The sequence below is a fragment of the Aquarana catesbeiana genome, linkage group LG08, assembly GCF_042186555.1.
Source record: "Aquarana catesbeiana isolate 2022-GZ linkage group LG08, ASM4218655v1, whole genome shotgun sequence".
In the NCBI taxonomy this organism is placed as follows: domain Eukaryota; kingdom Metazoa; phylum Chordata; class Amphibia; order Anura; family Ranidae; genus Aquarana; species Aquarana catesbeiana.
This window is the reverse complement of record NC_133331.1, coordinates 96747540-96765995: the sequence shown is the minus strand read 5'-3', so window position 1 is coordinate 96765995 and position 18456 is coordinate 96747540. Positions and strand designations below refer to the sequence as shown.

Here is an 18456-nt window from a genome sequence, read left to right as displayed (position 1 = left end):
TTTAATACCCCCAGGAGGATCTTTGTTTACTGTCTTATAGCCCTCTGCTATAGCTAGCCTAATCCACCTAGCTATGGTGACTTTAGAAGCTTTTTGCCCCTTACGTTGTCCGGAAAAAAGAACAAAAAGTGAATCTGAGATTCTGAATGGATTGGTTACCCTAAGATACACCTCCTCACATCTAATAAATGAAAACGCTTTTCTTTCTAGTTTGAAGCCTTCTGACAGAAAGAAGGGAGGACAATATCTTGTGACCTATGGAAATTAGATGCCACCTTTGGTAAGAACCCAGGGTCTGTTTTTAGGATGACTCTGTCTTCTAGAATTTGGAGGAATGGCTCTCTGACAGATAGAGCTTGGATTTCACTAACTCTGCGTGCTGAAGTGATTGCCACAAGTAGTACTGTCTTGAAAGTGACCAGTCTTAGAGAGGCCTCTGAGATGGGTTCAAAAGGTGACCCCAAAAATGCCTTAAGAACGATTGATAGATCCCAGGATGGGGCGATGTTAACTCTAACTTGTTTGCGTCTGGAGATTGCTTTACAGAACCTAGCAATGAAAGGATCCTCTTGCAACCTTTTCTCTAAGTACACACTTAAGGCCGCTATCTGGACCTTAATAGTACTAGGAGTAAGCCCTTTGTCTATCCCCTCCTGGAGAAACTGTAGGATATTTGCTGTATCCATGTTTACTTCACCTCGGCTGTTCAACCAGCTGTTAAATTTTCTCCAGACCTTCCTGTAAATGGCCTGAGTGACAGGTTTTCTACTCTGTAGCAGGGTCTGAATCACTCTGTCAGGCCCTTGCTCCTCAATATTTCCTCCTCAGTAACCACGCTGAGAGGTTCGGCATGGATACTTGTGGATGAAAGAGAGGTCCCTGCGACAGGAGGTCTGGTCTGCAGGGAAGCCTCAGAGGAGGTTGGTCTGTCAACAGTAGCAACGTTGTGAACCATGGTCTCTTGGGCCAAAATGGTGCCACTAAGATTAAACACGTTTCCTCCACTAGAAACTTTGCTAAAACCCTCGGGATGAGGCGAAGCGGAGGAAGCGCATACGCTAAGCTGAAGGTCCATGGGGACTGTAAGGAGTCTACTGCCCAGGGCTGATCTCCTTGGTGTAGCGAGCAAAAATTTGGAACTTTTGCATTCTCCTTGTTTGCAAACAGGTCCACTACTGGTTTTCCCCAGTCAGCTGCTATGTAGTTGAACACTTCCGGGTGTAGAGACCATTCTTGATTCGACACTCGTTGTCGACTCAAGAAATCGGCAGTGTTGTTGAGCTCCCCTTTCAGGTGAACTGCAGAGATGGATGCCAGATTGGATTCTGCCCATTGAAACATGCGACTGGCCACCAGCATTAGTCGATGACTTCTGGTGCCCCCTTGCTTGTTTATATAAGCTACAGCCGTCATATTGTCTGAACGGACCTGTAGATGATGACCTTGTATTGTATTCTGAAAGAATAAGAGAGCCCTGAGGACAGCTGTTAGCTCCTTCCAATTGGACGAGAGGAGCTTCTCCTCTGCCGTCCACCTGCCTTGTGCCCAGTATGAGTTGAGGTGGGCTCCCCAGCCCCAGCTGCTCGCATCCGTAGTTAGTATGGATGTGACAGGAGAGATCCAGAGAACCCCTTTGTTCAACTTCTCTGACTCTTTCCACCACCAGAGGGAGCGCTTTACTCTGGTGGGGATTGAAATCTCTTCTTCCAGATCCCTGTCTTTAATTGTTCCAACAGAAACCTCTGAAGGTCTCATTGGTGGAACCTGGCCCATTGTACAGCTGGAATGGCTGCTGTCATTAGTCCTAAGACCAACATCACCTCCCCCTCACTGTACACTTGGCGCTGCTTTGAAGAAAAGACATTCTCTGGCGCAGATTCACTATCTTCTCTTCCGGCAGGACTATCCTCTGCTCTACTGACAGGATCTTGTACCCCAAGTACAAAATTACCTGTGTTGGGGTAGTCTTGGACTTTTCCAGACTGACTATCCACCCCAACTGCCTCAGGCTGAGCTGTATCAACTCTAGGTCCCGACGAAGTTGCTTCTCCGAATGGGCACGGAGGAGTAAGTCATCTAGATATGGAATAATCATGACTGACTGTAGTCTTAACGGAACTAATGCCTCCCCGAGAACCTTGGTAAAGATTCTCGGGGAGGACAACAGTCCGAAAGGAAGTGCTCTGCACTGGAAATGATACATTTTGGTGTCTATCTGGATCGCCATCCGAAGAAATTTCTGGCATTCCTTCCTTATTGGGATATGCAGATAGGCGTCCCTTAAATCCAGGGTAGCCATGAACACCTCTTTTTGGAGAAGATTCCTTATAGAGTAGATGGACTCCATCTGGAATTTTTTGTATGGGATGGAGCGGTTCAGAGGTCGGAGGTTCATGATTAGTCTGAGCTTCCCGGATGGCTTTTTTACCACGAAAATGTGCGAGTAAAAACCGTCCCCCTGTTCCTGAATAGGGACTGGTGTCAATACCTCTTGATCCACCATTTCCCCTATTAACAGAGGTAAGGCCTTGGCCTTTTCTGAGTGTCTTGGAAGCTTTGTCACAAGAAACTTTGAGGGTGGATCGCTGTGAAACTCCAGCGCATACCCTCTTTTTATAATGTTCAAGACAAACTCGTTTGAGGTTATCTTTTCCCACTGTGGGAGAAAATTCACTAACCTTCCTCCCACCGAAACCCTGATGTCACTGGGGTTTAGGGTTTGAATTGGGGCGGTTAAAAAGTATGCCCCCTTTCCCTTTTTGTCCTGTCCAATGCTTTTTGGGTTTGAACTCCTTCTCTGACTTGGAGGGTTCCTTTGAGGGACGAAAACATTTTCTTTGAAAATTTTTCTTTTTAATGGGAAAGGTTTTCTTTTTATCCGCCGTTCTTTCCAAGGTGGTATCTAGTTCAGGCCCGAAGACTAAGTCTCCTGTAAAGGGGACACTGCACAGGCGTGTTTTAGACGCCGTGTCTCCCCCCCAAGTTTTCATCTAGACTGACCTCCTGGCTGCGACAGAAAGCGCCGCTGTTTTAGCCGTAAAATTTTATGGCATCAGTGGAAGCGTCAGAGATGAAAATTGTCGCCTTAAAAAGCATAGGGAAGGTTTTCAAGAGCTCCCTCCTAGGCGTACCTGCCTTTAGATGTTCTTCTAGTTGAGATAACCAGAACTCCAGATTCCTGGCAACACAAGAAGTGGCCAGAGCTGGTTTTAAACCTGCCATAGAAGCATCCCAGGCCCTCTTTAAGACTATGTCTGTTTTCCTGTCCATTGGGTCCTTTAAATGACCCATATCCTCAAAAGCAAGGTCAGACTGTTTTGAGACTTTGGACAGAGGGGCGTCTAGTTTAGGATTTTTATTCCAGACCGCCTCTGGGCTCTCATCAAAGGAGAATCTCCTTTTAAGGGAATTTGGGAAGAAGACCTTTTTATCTGGCTCGGCCCACTCCTTGCGGACAAGGTCAGAAAGCACATTATGTATAGGGAATACCTTAGCTTTCTTTTTCCCCAGAGCCTCATACATTTTATCATGTCTGGTCAATTTAGTTTCTTCCTCATCAATTTCCAGCGTATCATAAATAGCGCTCAACAGCTCGTCTACATCCTCCAGAGACAGCTTGTATTTTGCTGCTTTGTTAGCTACAGCCTGATCCTCATCTTGATCTGAGTCTGCGTCAGAGGATTCAGGGCTAACTAACACGGGGCTATACTCCCTGACTGTACAGGGCTCCCCAGAACTGGGTGTTGTAAGGCATGGTGAGGAGGGAATCGCAGCTGCTTTACTGGTGGAAGCAGACGTGCCTACATCTGCGATTAACTTGTGGAGAGATTTAAAGGTTGATGCCGTCTCATCCTTAAAGGAGCCAAGGAATTTCGCCAAGGGAGAGTCTGCCTCTGTTTTAAGTAAGCCTGCAATACACTGCTTGCATAGGGCTTTGTTAGAGCCTGAGGACAACTTATTTCCACAATTAGGGCACTTTTTGCGGCCTGACTTGTCTTCCCTTGGGGTCTCCTTAGCCTGCAATAAAGAATACACGATCTTTAGCATCAAAATCCCTCTAACTTTTATTAGAAACACCCGTGCTGCCACCACTGCTGCATAAACCCAGAACTGTGAGATAACCACCACCATGGGGTACTACAAATCCCAGCCTTACAACAAAAACCCCAGAATAAACACAGTAAGGGCTTGCCCAGCAGCCTACCTGTTTGGCTGGTGCCTGCATCCACCGGAGTGTCCTGGGGATTAGCCTCCATGGTCCCCCTCTCGAGCTCCGGATCCTGCCGCTAGTCCGGTATGGCTGGACGCTGGTCGGGATTTGTAGGCCCAGCGTGGGCTTTTCCCCTCCTCTTTGTGCCTTCAGAGACCTGGAACCGGAAGTTTCGGCACACAGCGATGACGCGGTTCCGCCGGAAATGATGCTCGGCGTCTCCGACCCCCACCGCCCTTACAGCGCGGAGCTGAGATGGAAGAAACCATCTACACAGCTCCTGGGGGGAACAAGCATCAACCTGCCACTGGCCACCTCGGCACCGGAAAGAGGGGGGCAACGGGTCTGCTCCTGTCAGCCGGACGGTACCCGAGCCCAGAAAAAAAAAAAGGAGGTAGGACTAGTCTGGAGCTGCTGGATAGGACCCGGTCCCCCTGTGCAGCTCCGCTCCCCTCAGGCAGCCCCTGAGAGATAGCGTCCTTCTGACCTGGTTCCTGGCAACATGTTCCTCCGAAGGAGGAAACACAAATGACTGGCCAGGGACCTGAGGGACCGCCTTTTGAACTGTTTTGGCAATGTGTTTCCTGGGTCAATGGGAGGGACTCCATCTCTCAAGTGCTGTCCTGGAAGACAACTGGGGAAAATTTTTTCCCTGGAAGTTGGTACAATTTGTAAGGTGATCCAGCTGAATGCTATGGCAACACGAGAGGCAGCCCGGGCCCCACTTACAAGCCTACAAAAAGTCATAACACTATCCCAAGTTGTCCATATACAAAAATGATTGTGTAATCAATATATTAAGTTTACAGGACAAGTTCATCCTTGGGAGCATGTTCCACCCATTTTTAGGTTGGCATATGTTCCTGCTACTGCAGCCTCTTCCTGATCTCCCTCCTAGATGTGACAGTGGGCCAGGGATCTTCACCCAGCACCCGCAATACTGACCAGGAAAAAATATACTTCCATAAAAGTCTAAACTCCATGTCTGCATACTTTCAGGACACTGAAGCTCAGCAAGATGGCCAGTCAACTAGCATTTTTCAAAGCACAGGTCAGCAATAACAGCCTAGATATATATATATTACAGAATTTCTTTAACAGTATGTTACTTCAGGCTCAAGCTATCCTAGAGCACACATCAAGCATGTTGATGTGGCATCAAGAAGAGATAAACCTTTATGCAAACATCACATAGTTATTACAGTTTGAATGAAAATATACAGAAAAAACATAGTTACTATAGCACTGTAATGCATGGATAGTGCCAACTGCCATTGGAAGGCCTCCTTAAAAGCTAAAATAGCTTGTTATGTAGAACAGCATGCTGCATAGTAATATAGTCTCAAATTGCACATTTTTAGGTGTTCTCTTTTTCATACAATTTTGCAAATGGTTTTATAACTCTTTTACATAAAATGCCTTGTTTGTTATGTTTGCCCATTTTACTTATACTCTCTGTTTAATACCAAATTAAGATAAAAAAAGGGAAAGAATGCTAATTATTATAGCTCAGTGAACAATAGACACAATTTATATTATAAAATCAGTATAGAAAAAGCATGCAATACTGTGCATTTCGTACATGGAAAAATAAAGATAAAACTGATTTTGCGACACGCTTCAGCTATTACTGGCAGAATGAGAAGCGCATGTAACCCCTCCCATTCATTTTGTCTCATACTTCCAGCCGGGTGATTATGAGTCATTATAATAGCCAACAGTGTTGTCTCTGTATCAAATGATCATTGCTTTTGTGTGCGCTGGGCAATTCAACAAGCAGTCAGAAAGACGAGTGAGAGAAAAGAGATTCACAGGTATCTTTGGTAACCGGAGGGAAGCAATGAAAGTGACAGACAAGACTGTGAGGGACATCACCCATCCATCTTCCTAAGAGCATGAGTCGGTCTGTAGCACTAGAACACGTCCTGTCAGGAGGACAAGACAGCCAATGTCCAGGTTGTAAGGTGAAAGCTTCTTTATTGTCAAGCAGGAAATCTAATGGCTCTTCACACAGATGAAATCTGAGATTAGCTGAGTAGACTAAATACCTAAAGTGAACATGTTCTGCGACATCTGGAAAAGTTTGGTCATTGTACGGGACAGTGGTGCTGTTGCTGAAAGCTTCCAAAAACTCGCTGTACATACTTCTGTTAGAATACCCGAAGCCTTGTGTGAACAAGGCCTCAGGAAAGGTTTCCCTTAAAGTTTATGTAAACAGCAACAATGAACATCCTATTTCTTCCCATTTAGTCTTCTAAATAAACCATAGAAAGTGTTTTATTATTTCTGATCATCAAGTACAAAAAATATAATGAAGTAAACTAAATAAGCAGATATTCCACCATCTGAATGTAGCCTAACAAGGAGTTATCCAAACCTCGTGAAAACTCTGGTTTCTTTCATAGGCAGCCAGAGGGTGGTAAGAGTGGGCAATTTACCACCCACCTAAAAGCGGTCATACAGCCTGGGGGGGTTAAAAATGTACTTATCAAGTTGACAGGCAGCACTACCTGTCAAAACTCTCCCATTCAAGTCCATGGAGCTATGCTACAACCGCGAGCCAAATGCTTACAGGGTTGCAGTGCACGCGTCTCATTTTTTAAGAGGTAGCTGGACTCCTGAAGGCTTGACACCAGATTGCATTTCAAAAGCTCCCCAAATAGGAAGTTAGCCTTAAGGATGTAACTGGATGTTAAAGACTGCAAATTTGTGAGGGAAAAAAAAAACAACAAATCCAGAAAGTTGCTTCAGCCAGGCAGACTACAGTTTGTGTCCACATCAGTAAAATATCTCCTTAATTTTTAAAAGACAGTATGTTGCCAACCAGAAATGGGTTCCAGTTTCCCCAACTCTAGCCAAATCTAAAAAAAAAGCTTTTGCTGGAGCTCAACTTTAAAAGCTCAGAAATAAAACACCACCGTACCATTCAGCTTATCAACTTCAAAGCTAGGTATGGTCTGCCTTTTCTGTACATACACTCTATAATGTAACTTCACACAAGTTTGTGCAATGCAAATCAAGTGGCACATCTGATTCTAGACCAAAAACAATTGCTTTTCTTGGCTTGTCATTTTTAGCTAACCAGTGTACAAAAAGGTACATTTTAGAAAGATGACATGGACATAAAAGTTAATTCCAGAATCTAGATCTCCAAATTTCAGCAGTTTTCCTCAGTTTCTCAATCTATGAACTGTACACATTAAAGATTACATAGAGATGCCAAATACATTTGTAGCACAGGTAGATTTTTTTCAATCTACCACTTATAGGTAAATTTAGTGGGTCATCTGTTCTGTACCTAGTTAGATTCAATCTAATGTTAGACTAGCCTCTGTTCCAGCTTGGCTGTGTTGCGTGCAGTTCCACATTGTGCCTGTGGGTGTCGTTGTCACCATGGGTCGGTGTTGGAAAAGCAACAAGCTGAAGTTTTTGAGTGCTCTTCTGTCCCGGAGATAACTCGGCGGAGGTGGTCCTCCGAGTTGCATTCTGGGAGAGGGTATTTATGGGACAGACACCATGTTTCTGGGAGTTTTACCTCGTGGCCCTCCTGGCCTAGAGGCATGTGTAAGTGAGTCCTACTTCGCGGCCCTCCGGCCTGGAGGGTTGCGTTGCGGCAGCCGAGCGGGTGGACCCAGAAGCCTGTCTGGGGCCTGCTATTGCTGGGATGGTCCTGTGCTGTCTGTCCTGCGGGAAGAAGCCGGACAATCGGGAAGATCCAGGGGAGGACCCATCTTGGAAGGGACCATGCAAGGCTGGTCTTAAGAAGGGCCTGGTGACTCAATTGGAGGGCGCATCCTAAACTACTCTACCGCACAAGTACTGCCGGGATGGCTTAAAGTTAATTGAAAACTACTACATCCTGTGGCAGAGGATCGTACGGGTTTTATTTCAATCAAGTCTGTGGCAGAGACTTTTTGTTCGTGCTGCATTCCGGCTGCTGGGTTAGTGAGAGAGACCTATCCGGGCGGGCAAAGATTTATTCCTGAGCTGAGGATACATTCATCCCAAAGATTTCAAGTCCTTAGTGCTACACCAAGAAAAGGTATTTGAACTTCCCTGCAACTCTCCTTCTACCTCTTTCCTGCTACTTCTTCCAGTTATCTCCCATTAAAGCATTGGAAAAAATACTCAAGTGACTGGTGCCTACATTGTTTGATAATAAACTCAACGGAACCCTAGACCAGGTACCGGTGAAATTACAGGTAAAAAGGTGACGGTAACAGCCCGCTAAAAATAAGCAGCTCCACCGTGAGTTAGTGCTACACATTTTTTGTAAGTTTCATCTTTCAACAAATGAACACCCCCAGTGTCTTCAGAGGGTGTAACAAGGCTTGTTTCTCACCAGCTATTGTAGCATGCACATTGCCCTTGTCGATGAGAAGATAGCGAGGACTCTCTGGGAAAAAAGGCAACATCAAAATCTGCACGAAAGTGGGTATCGCCACCAAGGAAAGGAACAAGGGCCAGCTGGCATCCTGTTGAGAGAACATTTTGTAAGAATAGAAAAGGACTGCACAGAGTATTTTACATGCTAACAAAAATACCTTCTAGATCACAAGCAGGAGTCTGAAGTAGAGCAGTATTGCCAACAATGGCAAATTAACTCCCTATAAGCTCTTCAGCCATATGCACTCATTGCATAATAAGAGGGTTTCGGAAGCAAGACTTTGTTGCCTGTATTTATCTTCCACTAATATTTGAGACTGCAACACCTGGAAGCAGGTCAGGTACTATATTCCACAAGAAACCTTGACCTCTTTTCTCACAGGTCTCCTTTCATCAGAACAATTTTTTAGTTTGTCCTACACTACAGCAAGCAATCAGATTTACCTTTTCATTTTTTGGCACAGCAAAGGAAGAACAGAATTGGTTGCTATAAAACCACACATGCAAGCTTAAAAGTTCCCAGTGCCTCTCCGAGTATGTTGTTCTAGACTTTCTATCAGCATCTCTCAGTTACCACTGCAAGGTGGCCATTCTTCACAAGCTGTTCCTGTGCCAGTTCCACCTCTCTGGCTTTTCCTAACTGGGGAAAGTTATAGCAGCTAGAAAGCATACACATTCCATCACCCAAAACTCACATGCAGGCCCAAGAAAGAAAGCTCTGCAGCATTCTGCAAGCCTTCGCAAAAAATAGACATGCAGACAGAAAAAAAAAAAAAAAAGCGCAATTACTTTGTGATATTGAGAAGGGTGCAGTGATTAGACAGATTAGTTGACCCTTAAAAGAGAACTATGGTTTTCTTTTTTTTTTGGCTAATCATACTTGCCTAGGTGGATGCAGCATCAGACTGATGCTGCAGCTGTCCCCCTGAGAATCAAGCCACTGAACACTGCTGATGGCTCGGTTCTCACTCCTCCCCAAGCAGAGCAATGCTGACTGTTAGTCAGCATCACTCCTGCTCTGCTCCTCCACGCTCATTGGAGCGATGAGCTGTGGAGGAGCAGGGAGTGGCTCGCTGAGACTGCCATTGGTCAAGGCAGGTGGCGGATCCAGATGTGCTGCCTCGACGGACTTCAGACCACTCTCCACTGAAAACGGGTCACAGGAGAGCAAAACGATTTGCACTCCTGTGACCCAGAGGAGAAGCCCAGTCTAAAAAGCTAAGGCTGGACTTCTCCTTTAAGTAAATTTACTATCATTTATTAGCTTTACCATGTTGTCATTTGAAGAAAAAAAAAAAAAATTCAATATTTCTAAATCTGCAGTTTTCATGAAATTAATATACAGTGAATCTGACATGAAGGTCTTTGTTCAGGCACTTCTTGTTATAAGGTGACAATACTTCTTGTCCTTGTCTTATAACTTTGCTTTTACTTTGTCATTGTGTCATGTGGGATTCTGATGGAGATTAAAAGTGGCCATTTCAACTCACATATTGCAGGCATGGTCCACTGTTGTCACCACCAGGAAACCCTCAATAGGAAATGCCATGCAGCCTCACCAGAGTGCATGTAGACAGGAAATGGCCCCAGAGAGATTGCAGGAGATCAGCACTGAGATGCAACAAAGGATTAACAAAAATGTATTTTATTTGGGAAAAAATGGCAGTGGTTTGGGAATAGTGTGCTTTAGAAAAAATGAAAAGGTATTCAGTAGGTTTTATTATCTTCTTTACAGCACAACAGCTTTAAGACATTTAGAAAGTAGGGTAGCCTAAAGCAGAACTCCAGTTATTGTTTTTTTTGCAAACTTATATGGCCCAGCTTGGCTTGATGTAAGCATCCATATCTGATGGGCTGCTGGGTTTGCTGAAAATGACTGTGTTAGCCTGTGCTACATACAGTGATAGCCCCAATCTTCCAGGTAATGCTCAAGCGGCTTCCCCTCTGCACACAAACTGCACCACCATCATTCGAAAATTTCTCCTAGGTGTTTTAATGGATACAAGTCATTCTCTCATTAGATGAGGTGCAAATCGTGCCATCATCATCATCTCCTACTCCCCACTTCGTCCAATCAGAGAATGCATTGTATTTACTGAAAAAAAAACAAGGCATTCACTGAATTTCAGGAGTGTCAAACAATCAATCGTTTGGGTTCAGTGTGCAGAGAGGAAGTACTTGGAGCAGCACCCAAAAGGTCATGGCTATCGCTGTACATAGCAAGGACTACTGCAGTGATTTTCAGCAACCCCAGAGGATCCTCCAGATATTAGATATGGATATTTACATCTGTATGTTTGAAGAAAAGTTCATTCCTGGAGTTATAATTTGAGTGAACGTATTAAACCAATTAAAAAACAACCTATTTTTAGAATGTCCATTATGAACTATAAAATTCTAATTTTTTTTCAGGAAAAATTAAAAACCTCTTTAAAATTACAGTACACATGACCAACAAACCTGACCCAGTAGCTCTGGTAGGCCAAGAACCTGCGCAGAAAATACTCCTAAACAGATAAAAATACTTGGCATCAGACCCAAAAATCCACGAAGATTCTTCGGGGCAATTTCTCCTAAGTACATAGGAACCACACTGAGGGAAATGCCTGCAAATAAGATAATTTATTGAGGGGTTAATACAAAAGCAAATCTGACATTTACACCCAACAAAGATACAAGTTTGGTAGAATCTGCAAGGTCCAGTCATTTAAAGGTTTGCATTTAGCAGATTTTTGTAGCATTCCATGCATACTTTTTACTGATTAAAGTATTAGTAACATGGTGAAGAAACACCTTAGCACTTGCTATACTGAGTTTAGACAGCAGTAAGACACACAACTTGTAAGATGTAATACAGTACTATTGTGCAGACTGAGCATGCAAGAAAGTCCTCCATCTTGTGATCTTGTTTGTGCATGTGTGAAGAGTTTAAAGAGACTGTAAGCATATTAAAACTGAAGAACAAAAATGTGGTACATTGACACTTACCAGTCCTTAGGCTGGCCATACAGTGTACAATTATTGTATACAATTATTGTGCAATTTTCTTTTAGATTCACCAAAACCATATAATATAAGGGCCGAACCTAAACACTTTCAATTTGTATGCAATCAGGCAGGCCCTTGCACTACACAGATGAAAGGTAAATCCAAAATAAATTGAAGAAAATTGTATAATATATGGCCAGCCTTTCTTTCGAGGTGGTTGCTGCCTTCATTTTTTTTTCAGGCCCCACCCCCTTTTTATCACCATCTGTAGATCCTACCCGTTTCATATTTCCTGTCTTAGGGTAACAACATTCAATTACTGTACTGTATTTAGAGAGGTATAAAGTTGTCATCCTAGGCTGCTCTACTGATTTGGACTCCAAACACCACCTCATCTCAAAATTGGGGGAGTGAGGTCAGTAGTTCGTAGGAGATATCAGGGAAGGCTGATGTTATTTGAGTTCAGCTCACAGGAAGTGACAAGGCACTGCATTTCCAGCAGATAAGCGGGTATTTTTCTGTAAGGACAGTACTGAGCCTGAAAATTTTAAACTAATGAAGCATTTACGGACTGGTAAGCTGAAATTAAAGGTTTGTTCTTGGATTTAGATAGCTTTTCAAAAGAGGTCAAACAATTGATCCAATGTCAGTTGTCCAGGCTAACCAAAATCATGTCTCCAAACGTTCACGAAAACCTAAATGAGATGCTACAAATAGTTTATGTTGTCAGAACGTTATATGGTCAGAAGATAAGCATTAAGCCCAGCTGCTGCTAAAGATTTTTAGTTTGGGAATGGATGGAGGGGAAGAATTAAAATAGTCAGGTTTCCCATTTGTGACCCTGTTGGGTATTTTTTCCTTACTTCCTGTTATAGCAGCTGCCGCTGGGACATGGAAAAGAAGTAAATCCTTGTCAGAAGTTCTTATGCGTCCTCACTCTACTAACAAATGTTTTTTGTCTGTGTCCCTGTTGGATAGATTTCCCTTCACTTCCCAACAGAAATAAAGGAAATCTCCCCAAAACTGACACATGAATAATAAATGCCTGACAGAGGCTCAAACATGTCCCTCTATCCAAATCAAACGTTTTAACTGGTTGTAGGAATATAACAGGTTCTACACAAGACCAACATACTGTATCCAAGCACTGACATTGTCTCTTAAAGGGTTAAATTAGCCCAAACCCTTAAAAAAATATATAATACTTACCGATTCCAGATTTGTAAACTTGATATAAAAATTTATGTAAAAAGTTCACTTTTACTGGAACTTCCACCACTGTCCTGCTCTTCGAACTACTAGTAAGGATCATGAAAATTATGGTTTTCTCTCCTCTGCTAAAAACCTCATCTCATCTATATTTAAACACAATTCAGGAACTGCTAATGGAAGTCTAAATTTAACATTAAGTGGCCTATGAAAGTCCAATATAAGCACCAATTTTGGGTAAATGCACTAGCTGCATGTGATTGTTTTATTACTTTTAAAGAGAAACAAATAGTGAACTAAGGCCGGTCATACATGGCTTTGAACCATTAATAGCCAGGCTGATTATACCAAATTGATCAACTTGGCTACAACCAGCCTACCAGATTCTCTTTCGATTATTGCCAGCGGCTGCTATAGCCACTAGCAACAGTCACGGTCTTCTCTTGGTTTGGACTGCTTCCCCCGCCCCGCCGTAAGATAATGGCCCGCCAAGAGAAGATAATGGCCCGGCAGGAGGGATTCCCGCATCACTGTATGTGTAGGGCCGGCCTAAGAGTGAATGGTTTTTACCTATTCACAAGGATTTGTTCTTTAATGCCCTCGCTCTAGGCTTAAATTACAAACAAGGGGAAGGAAGGGGAGGCACGCATAAACAAGGTGGAGAATGGGGAGGCATGTGTAAAACAAAAGTGAAAGAAGGGGGAGGCATGTGTAAAACAAAAGTGAAGGAAGGGGGAGGCATGTGTAAACAAAGTGAAGGAAGGGGGAGGCATGTGTAAACAAAGTGAAGGAAGGGGGAGGCATGTGTAAACAAATGCAGGGTAGAGAAGCCAAGGAAAAGGAAGCCTATGTGAGGAAAACAAGAAACAGGAATATTGTGTAAACAAATGTTTGTGCTATTTCGTGTAAATATGCTTGTCCATTAAAGTGAACACCTGTTTTTGCAACCTATGAGTTACACATCCACCATCCCGAAAAAAAGAGAAAATCCATTTACAATGCTGTTTTCCTCTAAATAAAAATGCAACAATAAAAAAAGATTCTCACTGGATGAAAGGCAGTATTTCTCATTCTGCTTTGGTGGACATTAAAAGGCAAGAACACCAAAAGTATTATTTCCCCAGTTTAATAGAGCCAAAATATTAATGTATTGGCTGATACTTTAAAGCCTACACAAAAACACATTCAAGACCAAGTCAACAATTTTGTTTTTGGGTCAGGAACTCAACAAAAACTTGGGAAAACATACAAACTCCACGACAAAACAGTATGGGACCCAGGGCTGAGAGCTCCAACAAAAAAGAGCCATTGCCACAGATATATTTCCAGCCTGCATATTATGCAATTTAAAGTACAGGATTTTACACTAGGTTGCTGCATAAAATTTACGTAAAAAAAAAAAAAAAAAAAAAAAAAAAATTGCATTTGGAGTGAACTATAAACACAGGATATTCCCATTCAGGCATGTTTTGTACTATAAATAAAATCCATAATTTTTTGCATTGCCTTAGGCTTCACCTTTTTTAAAAAAAGAAAAAGTTATTTTTGTAACCGATACATTTTAAAAGTAAGGGGCTGCACAGAGCAATAGATGTCAAATGGAGTAACCCACACTAACCAATTCAATTTTAGTACTGATGGAAAAATTATTTTCATTGGCTATAGAGGGCTGCATCTTACATATTTGCTTTTTGCCTTCTAAAATAAGTTGGACAAGTCCAGGAAGCAGGCAAGTTTGAGTTATAACACTTGATTACAGTATCTGGACTGAAAAGCAATTTTATTAGACATTCAGAATCGGCGTTTCAGTATCACTGCAGCGAAGGGACACAATAAATGGTTATGTTTTTTGCTTTATGAGTATGTGCTACAAGCAATTAGGAGGCCTTACCTGAGTGAATGCCGGTGATAAACCGTCCAATGATCACCATCTCTGGGGACCCTAAAATCCGGCTAAAACCCATCAAAGCACCGGCTATGAAGACCAATGGGGAGCTCTTTATCACTGTTCCTTTCCTGCAGGACATAATTAACAGTACTGACCATTAGCCAGTGAATGGACTTATACCAGGAGCTTCAGAAACAATTGAAGTTTTGTATGAGAGTATAGATCAGCAACTGTGAAGTCAAAATCATTCTGAGAACTTTTTCTCTGTCTAAACTTGTTAAACTTACCCCCTCTCCTGGATACTAGGAACCATATGGTAACTTTAGTGCTCACCTCTGCAAGTCACTGCTAGATTCCATGTAAAATTCCTATACAAATACCACTTTCTCAAAATCTGCATTTATACAAGCTTAGATGCCTCCTCCATCCCCCAGATTGAATGTTCAGGTATAGTAGGCAGTTACAGCTAGCTTGCTACTAGGTGGCTCTGTTCCCAATATAGTATAGTAAAGGAAAAGTGGTAATTGGGTGTTAGGCCCCTTTCCTAGGAAAACCTTCCTCTAGTGATGTAACGGAGTGGAGTTAGTACTTATATAAAATGCCAGGATGGGAGGGGTCATGTGAGATTGAACATAAGAGCCAAACACCCCAGTGCTACTAGGATGTAATTGGCTACTGACCTAAAGGGTGCTCTAGAAGGCTGAAATCCCAGGCAAAGTGGTTCTGAATGCAGTAGGAACAGCTGTAGGCATCTTGACCCTTTTTATGGTCTTCCGTGAGTCATAAATGGGGTGCAAAAGGCCTTTTAGGCCAGGCCAGAGCCTCTGTTGTGAGTACTAGTACACTCTTGAATGATTGCGCCATCTGGGAACTTGCCTGGCTGGGCAGAGCTATGCCAGGGACATTGGAAGAGACTGGTAGATTAATGAGAGCACCTTGATTAAACTCAGTAATGGAAGCTGAATGCTGTGGACATAGTATACCTGGGGTACTCCCAATTCTGTGGAGCTCAGGAAAGATGACTTACAAAAGTATGTGCTGGTGTTCCGTGTCTAAATGACAACTACAGAATGTCTACTCCTGTGTATGGTGATCCACACCAAAGATTTCTGCTAGTATGTCAATGTGATGTTAGATGTCATAGAAAACTTAGAAAGTCACAATAAAGTGTGGAAAATGCATTGTTGTGTGGTCATCCCTTTATTCTCAACTAATAAGGCCTACGGCCAAGGTGGTCGTGAGCAGCCCTATGGCTAGGAGTATGACACAATGTGGCGGAGGGTTCCATCTACAGCAGCTGGGTAGATGGCTTATTCAAGAAGAAGCAGGGTGGTGATGTGTACAGTTTAGCAGCAACACCTAACCAATCACAAGCCCCCTTTTGGGCCAAGCTTCCAGCGCCTATGCAAAAACCCAGAGAAAGTGCTCACTAATGCCCCTAAAGGTGGGCTGAGGCTGCCGTTTAATGCAAGGTTGAAGTTAACGTAGCTCTCCAAAGCAAATCTTCTCCATAAGAACACAATTAACTCCTTGTAATCCTTGGCCCAGCTTCTGTACTCTTTACATTGTTCACTCTAAATATTAGTTCTTCACTACACTCTATGCACAATGGATAACAGTTCTTCAATACACTTCGTAACTCTTCCCTCTCTGTATTGTGCAGCATTTCTGAGACACTACTGCCGAGCTTGTACCAGGACTCCACCAGCCCAGTAACCCATCCCCTCACTCCAGTGACATTAAAATGTATGTTTCACTTGAATATTAGAAGGATGTACATCACTCGTGCTTGCTCTTCTCCTGAGGCTTCACTCCGTTTTCCATGACTCCCAGGATGGGTTCCTAGGATGCCCTGTGCAGTGAGGTCAGACCCAGTATTAAAAATTGCGAGAGAAGGAGCCTAAGCACAAAAGCTCCTTCACTACAAGGGCCTCCGTCACCTTTGCCATGTCACCGCTTCCAGGCTGGCTGCATGAACATGACACTAGACTAGTACAGTAGTCATTAGCAATGCCAATTTAGCCTCCAGCCTCCTCCATATAGGCATTGAAACTGTATCTTCTCTATCTCCTCTTGTTCATATTTTAGGTCCTGTTTTTTATAATATGCCATACATGCATAGCACCCCTTTAAGGGTGTCCTTAAAGTGGTTGTAGAGGCTGAAGGTTTTTTACCTTCATGCACTCTATGCATGAAGGTAGAAAACCTTCAGTGTGCAGCTTTCCCCACAGCCCCCCTAAATACATACCTGACCTTGATCCAGCAATGTGCCCGAGAGCTGCTGCTGTCCCAGTTCTCTGCCTCCTCATTTGCTGAGACGCAGAAGCGGGAGCCATTGGTCAATCACAGCCCATGAAGAGTGACTGGTGGGCGGGGCAGATCCCCATTCTGTGTGTTTTATGGACACACAGAACAGGGCTTGAAAGTGAGCACACCACACACACACGAGTGCCCCTATAGCAAGTGGCTTCCTATTTCCTATGGGGGCACGTGGAGTATTGGTGGGGGGACCAGAGAAGAGGAGGATTGAGGCTACACTGTGCAATACCATTGCACAGTGCAGGTAAGCATAACACATTTGTTGTTTTTTTGTTTTTTGTTTTTTTTTTTTTTTTTTTAAATGGAGCCTTTAGTATTACTTTAAGTAACTTCAGACCAGGCCAAGTTGAACAATAAATGCTCTTTACTGAAGCTGTACAAAAAGTAACAAACAATTCACATGACATCTTCAATATGTACCTGTTTTGTTAAGTGCTGTTCGTCTGGTGCCCCTGAATGCCCATGATGTAGTCATACTTTATAAAAGGTGACAAAAGTACTCAAATCCCAAAGTCCATTTAGCAGTGGCATAAATTCATATCCCCGAAGCCCCCAGCTGTGTTCCCACGGGGGTGGTTAATTGCAAGTAGTAGTTCACATAATTAGCAGCATTCTGTTCCTTAAGTGGCAAGGCCTGAAACCGTACCTCCAACCGTCTTACTACAGCGCCCCTGAGGTGTGATTCCCCCCCCCTCTAGTTTCATAGAGGTACCAGAGGGCAATACTTCTGAAAAAGCCCAGGAAAACCTGCAGCAGCAGTGTTAACCCTTTCCTCCCAGGGAGTACCACCCTAGCAGGGCAAGCACAACTAAACATTGCAGTTAACTCATTTGGATTTACAGTTTTAAAGAGGAATACAAACAAACTAATCAAAACCATAATAGTAGAAAAAAAAAAAAAAAACATGATGCAGTAAATCCATTGCATGCACCTGTTTACACCCTTACACGGCAATTGGCACCTCAGGAACAATGTGCACTCATGTGGGACGGGGGAAATGTCTAGTCGTAACCCTATAACTTGGAATTGTTTTTTAAAAAGAGATTAGCATAGTTCTACAGTGGAAAACACTAAAGCCAGCCATGGTTTGAATCTCAATCAATTCAGAGGGAAACGGACTAAATTGGAACTATGTATGAGCAGGTTGATTGTACCCAAGTTGATCAAAAATGATTTTGTGCCCATTGGTGGCCAGTTGCTAATCTGCCTCTATCCAGCATTAAGAAGCAACCATCAGACAACAGACTACATCCAATGAGAGTATTTGCCAGATGTTGAATGTGTGATCTGCATTTGGCCATCCTTGTATGCGTTTAATTTTGCCTACGCTTGCTGGGACACTACTGCTGCTGGTAGAGTTTTAATTAATGGAGAACCCACCAATCCCTTCTCTGTCTCTCTCTGAAACACTTTGCAAAGATACCCCCTTATCTCTGTGGATTACAAATACCTTCAC

General features: G+C 43.2%; 1 protein-coding gene across 2 annotated transcripts in view; it reads right to left on the bottom strand.

The window, feature by feature from the left end:
* LOC141105945 (solute carrier family 2, facilitated glucose transporter member 9-like) overlaps nt 1–18456 on the bottom strand; it is a 106118-nt gene that overhangs the window by 57401 nt on the left and 30261 nt on the right. For both annotated transcript variants that reach the window (XM_073596179.1, XM_073596180.1), the window contains 3 exons: nt 14685–14809; nt 11057–11202; nt 8553–8685 (listed from right to left, as the gene is read on the bottom strand). In XM_073596179.1, coding sequence (XP_073452280.1) covers nt 8553–8685; nt 11057–11202; nt 14685–14809 — 404 coding nt within the window. The remainder of the gene's footprint in view (nt 1–8552; nt 8686–11056; nt 11203–14684; nt 14810–18456) is intronic.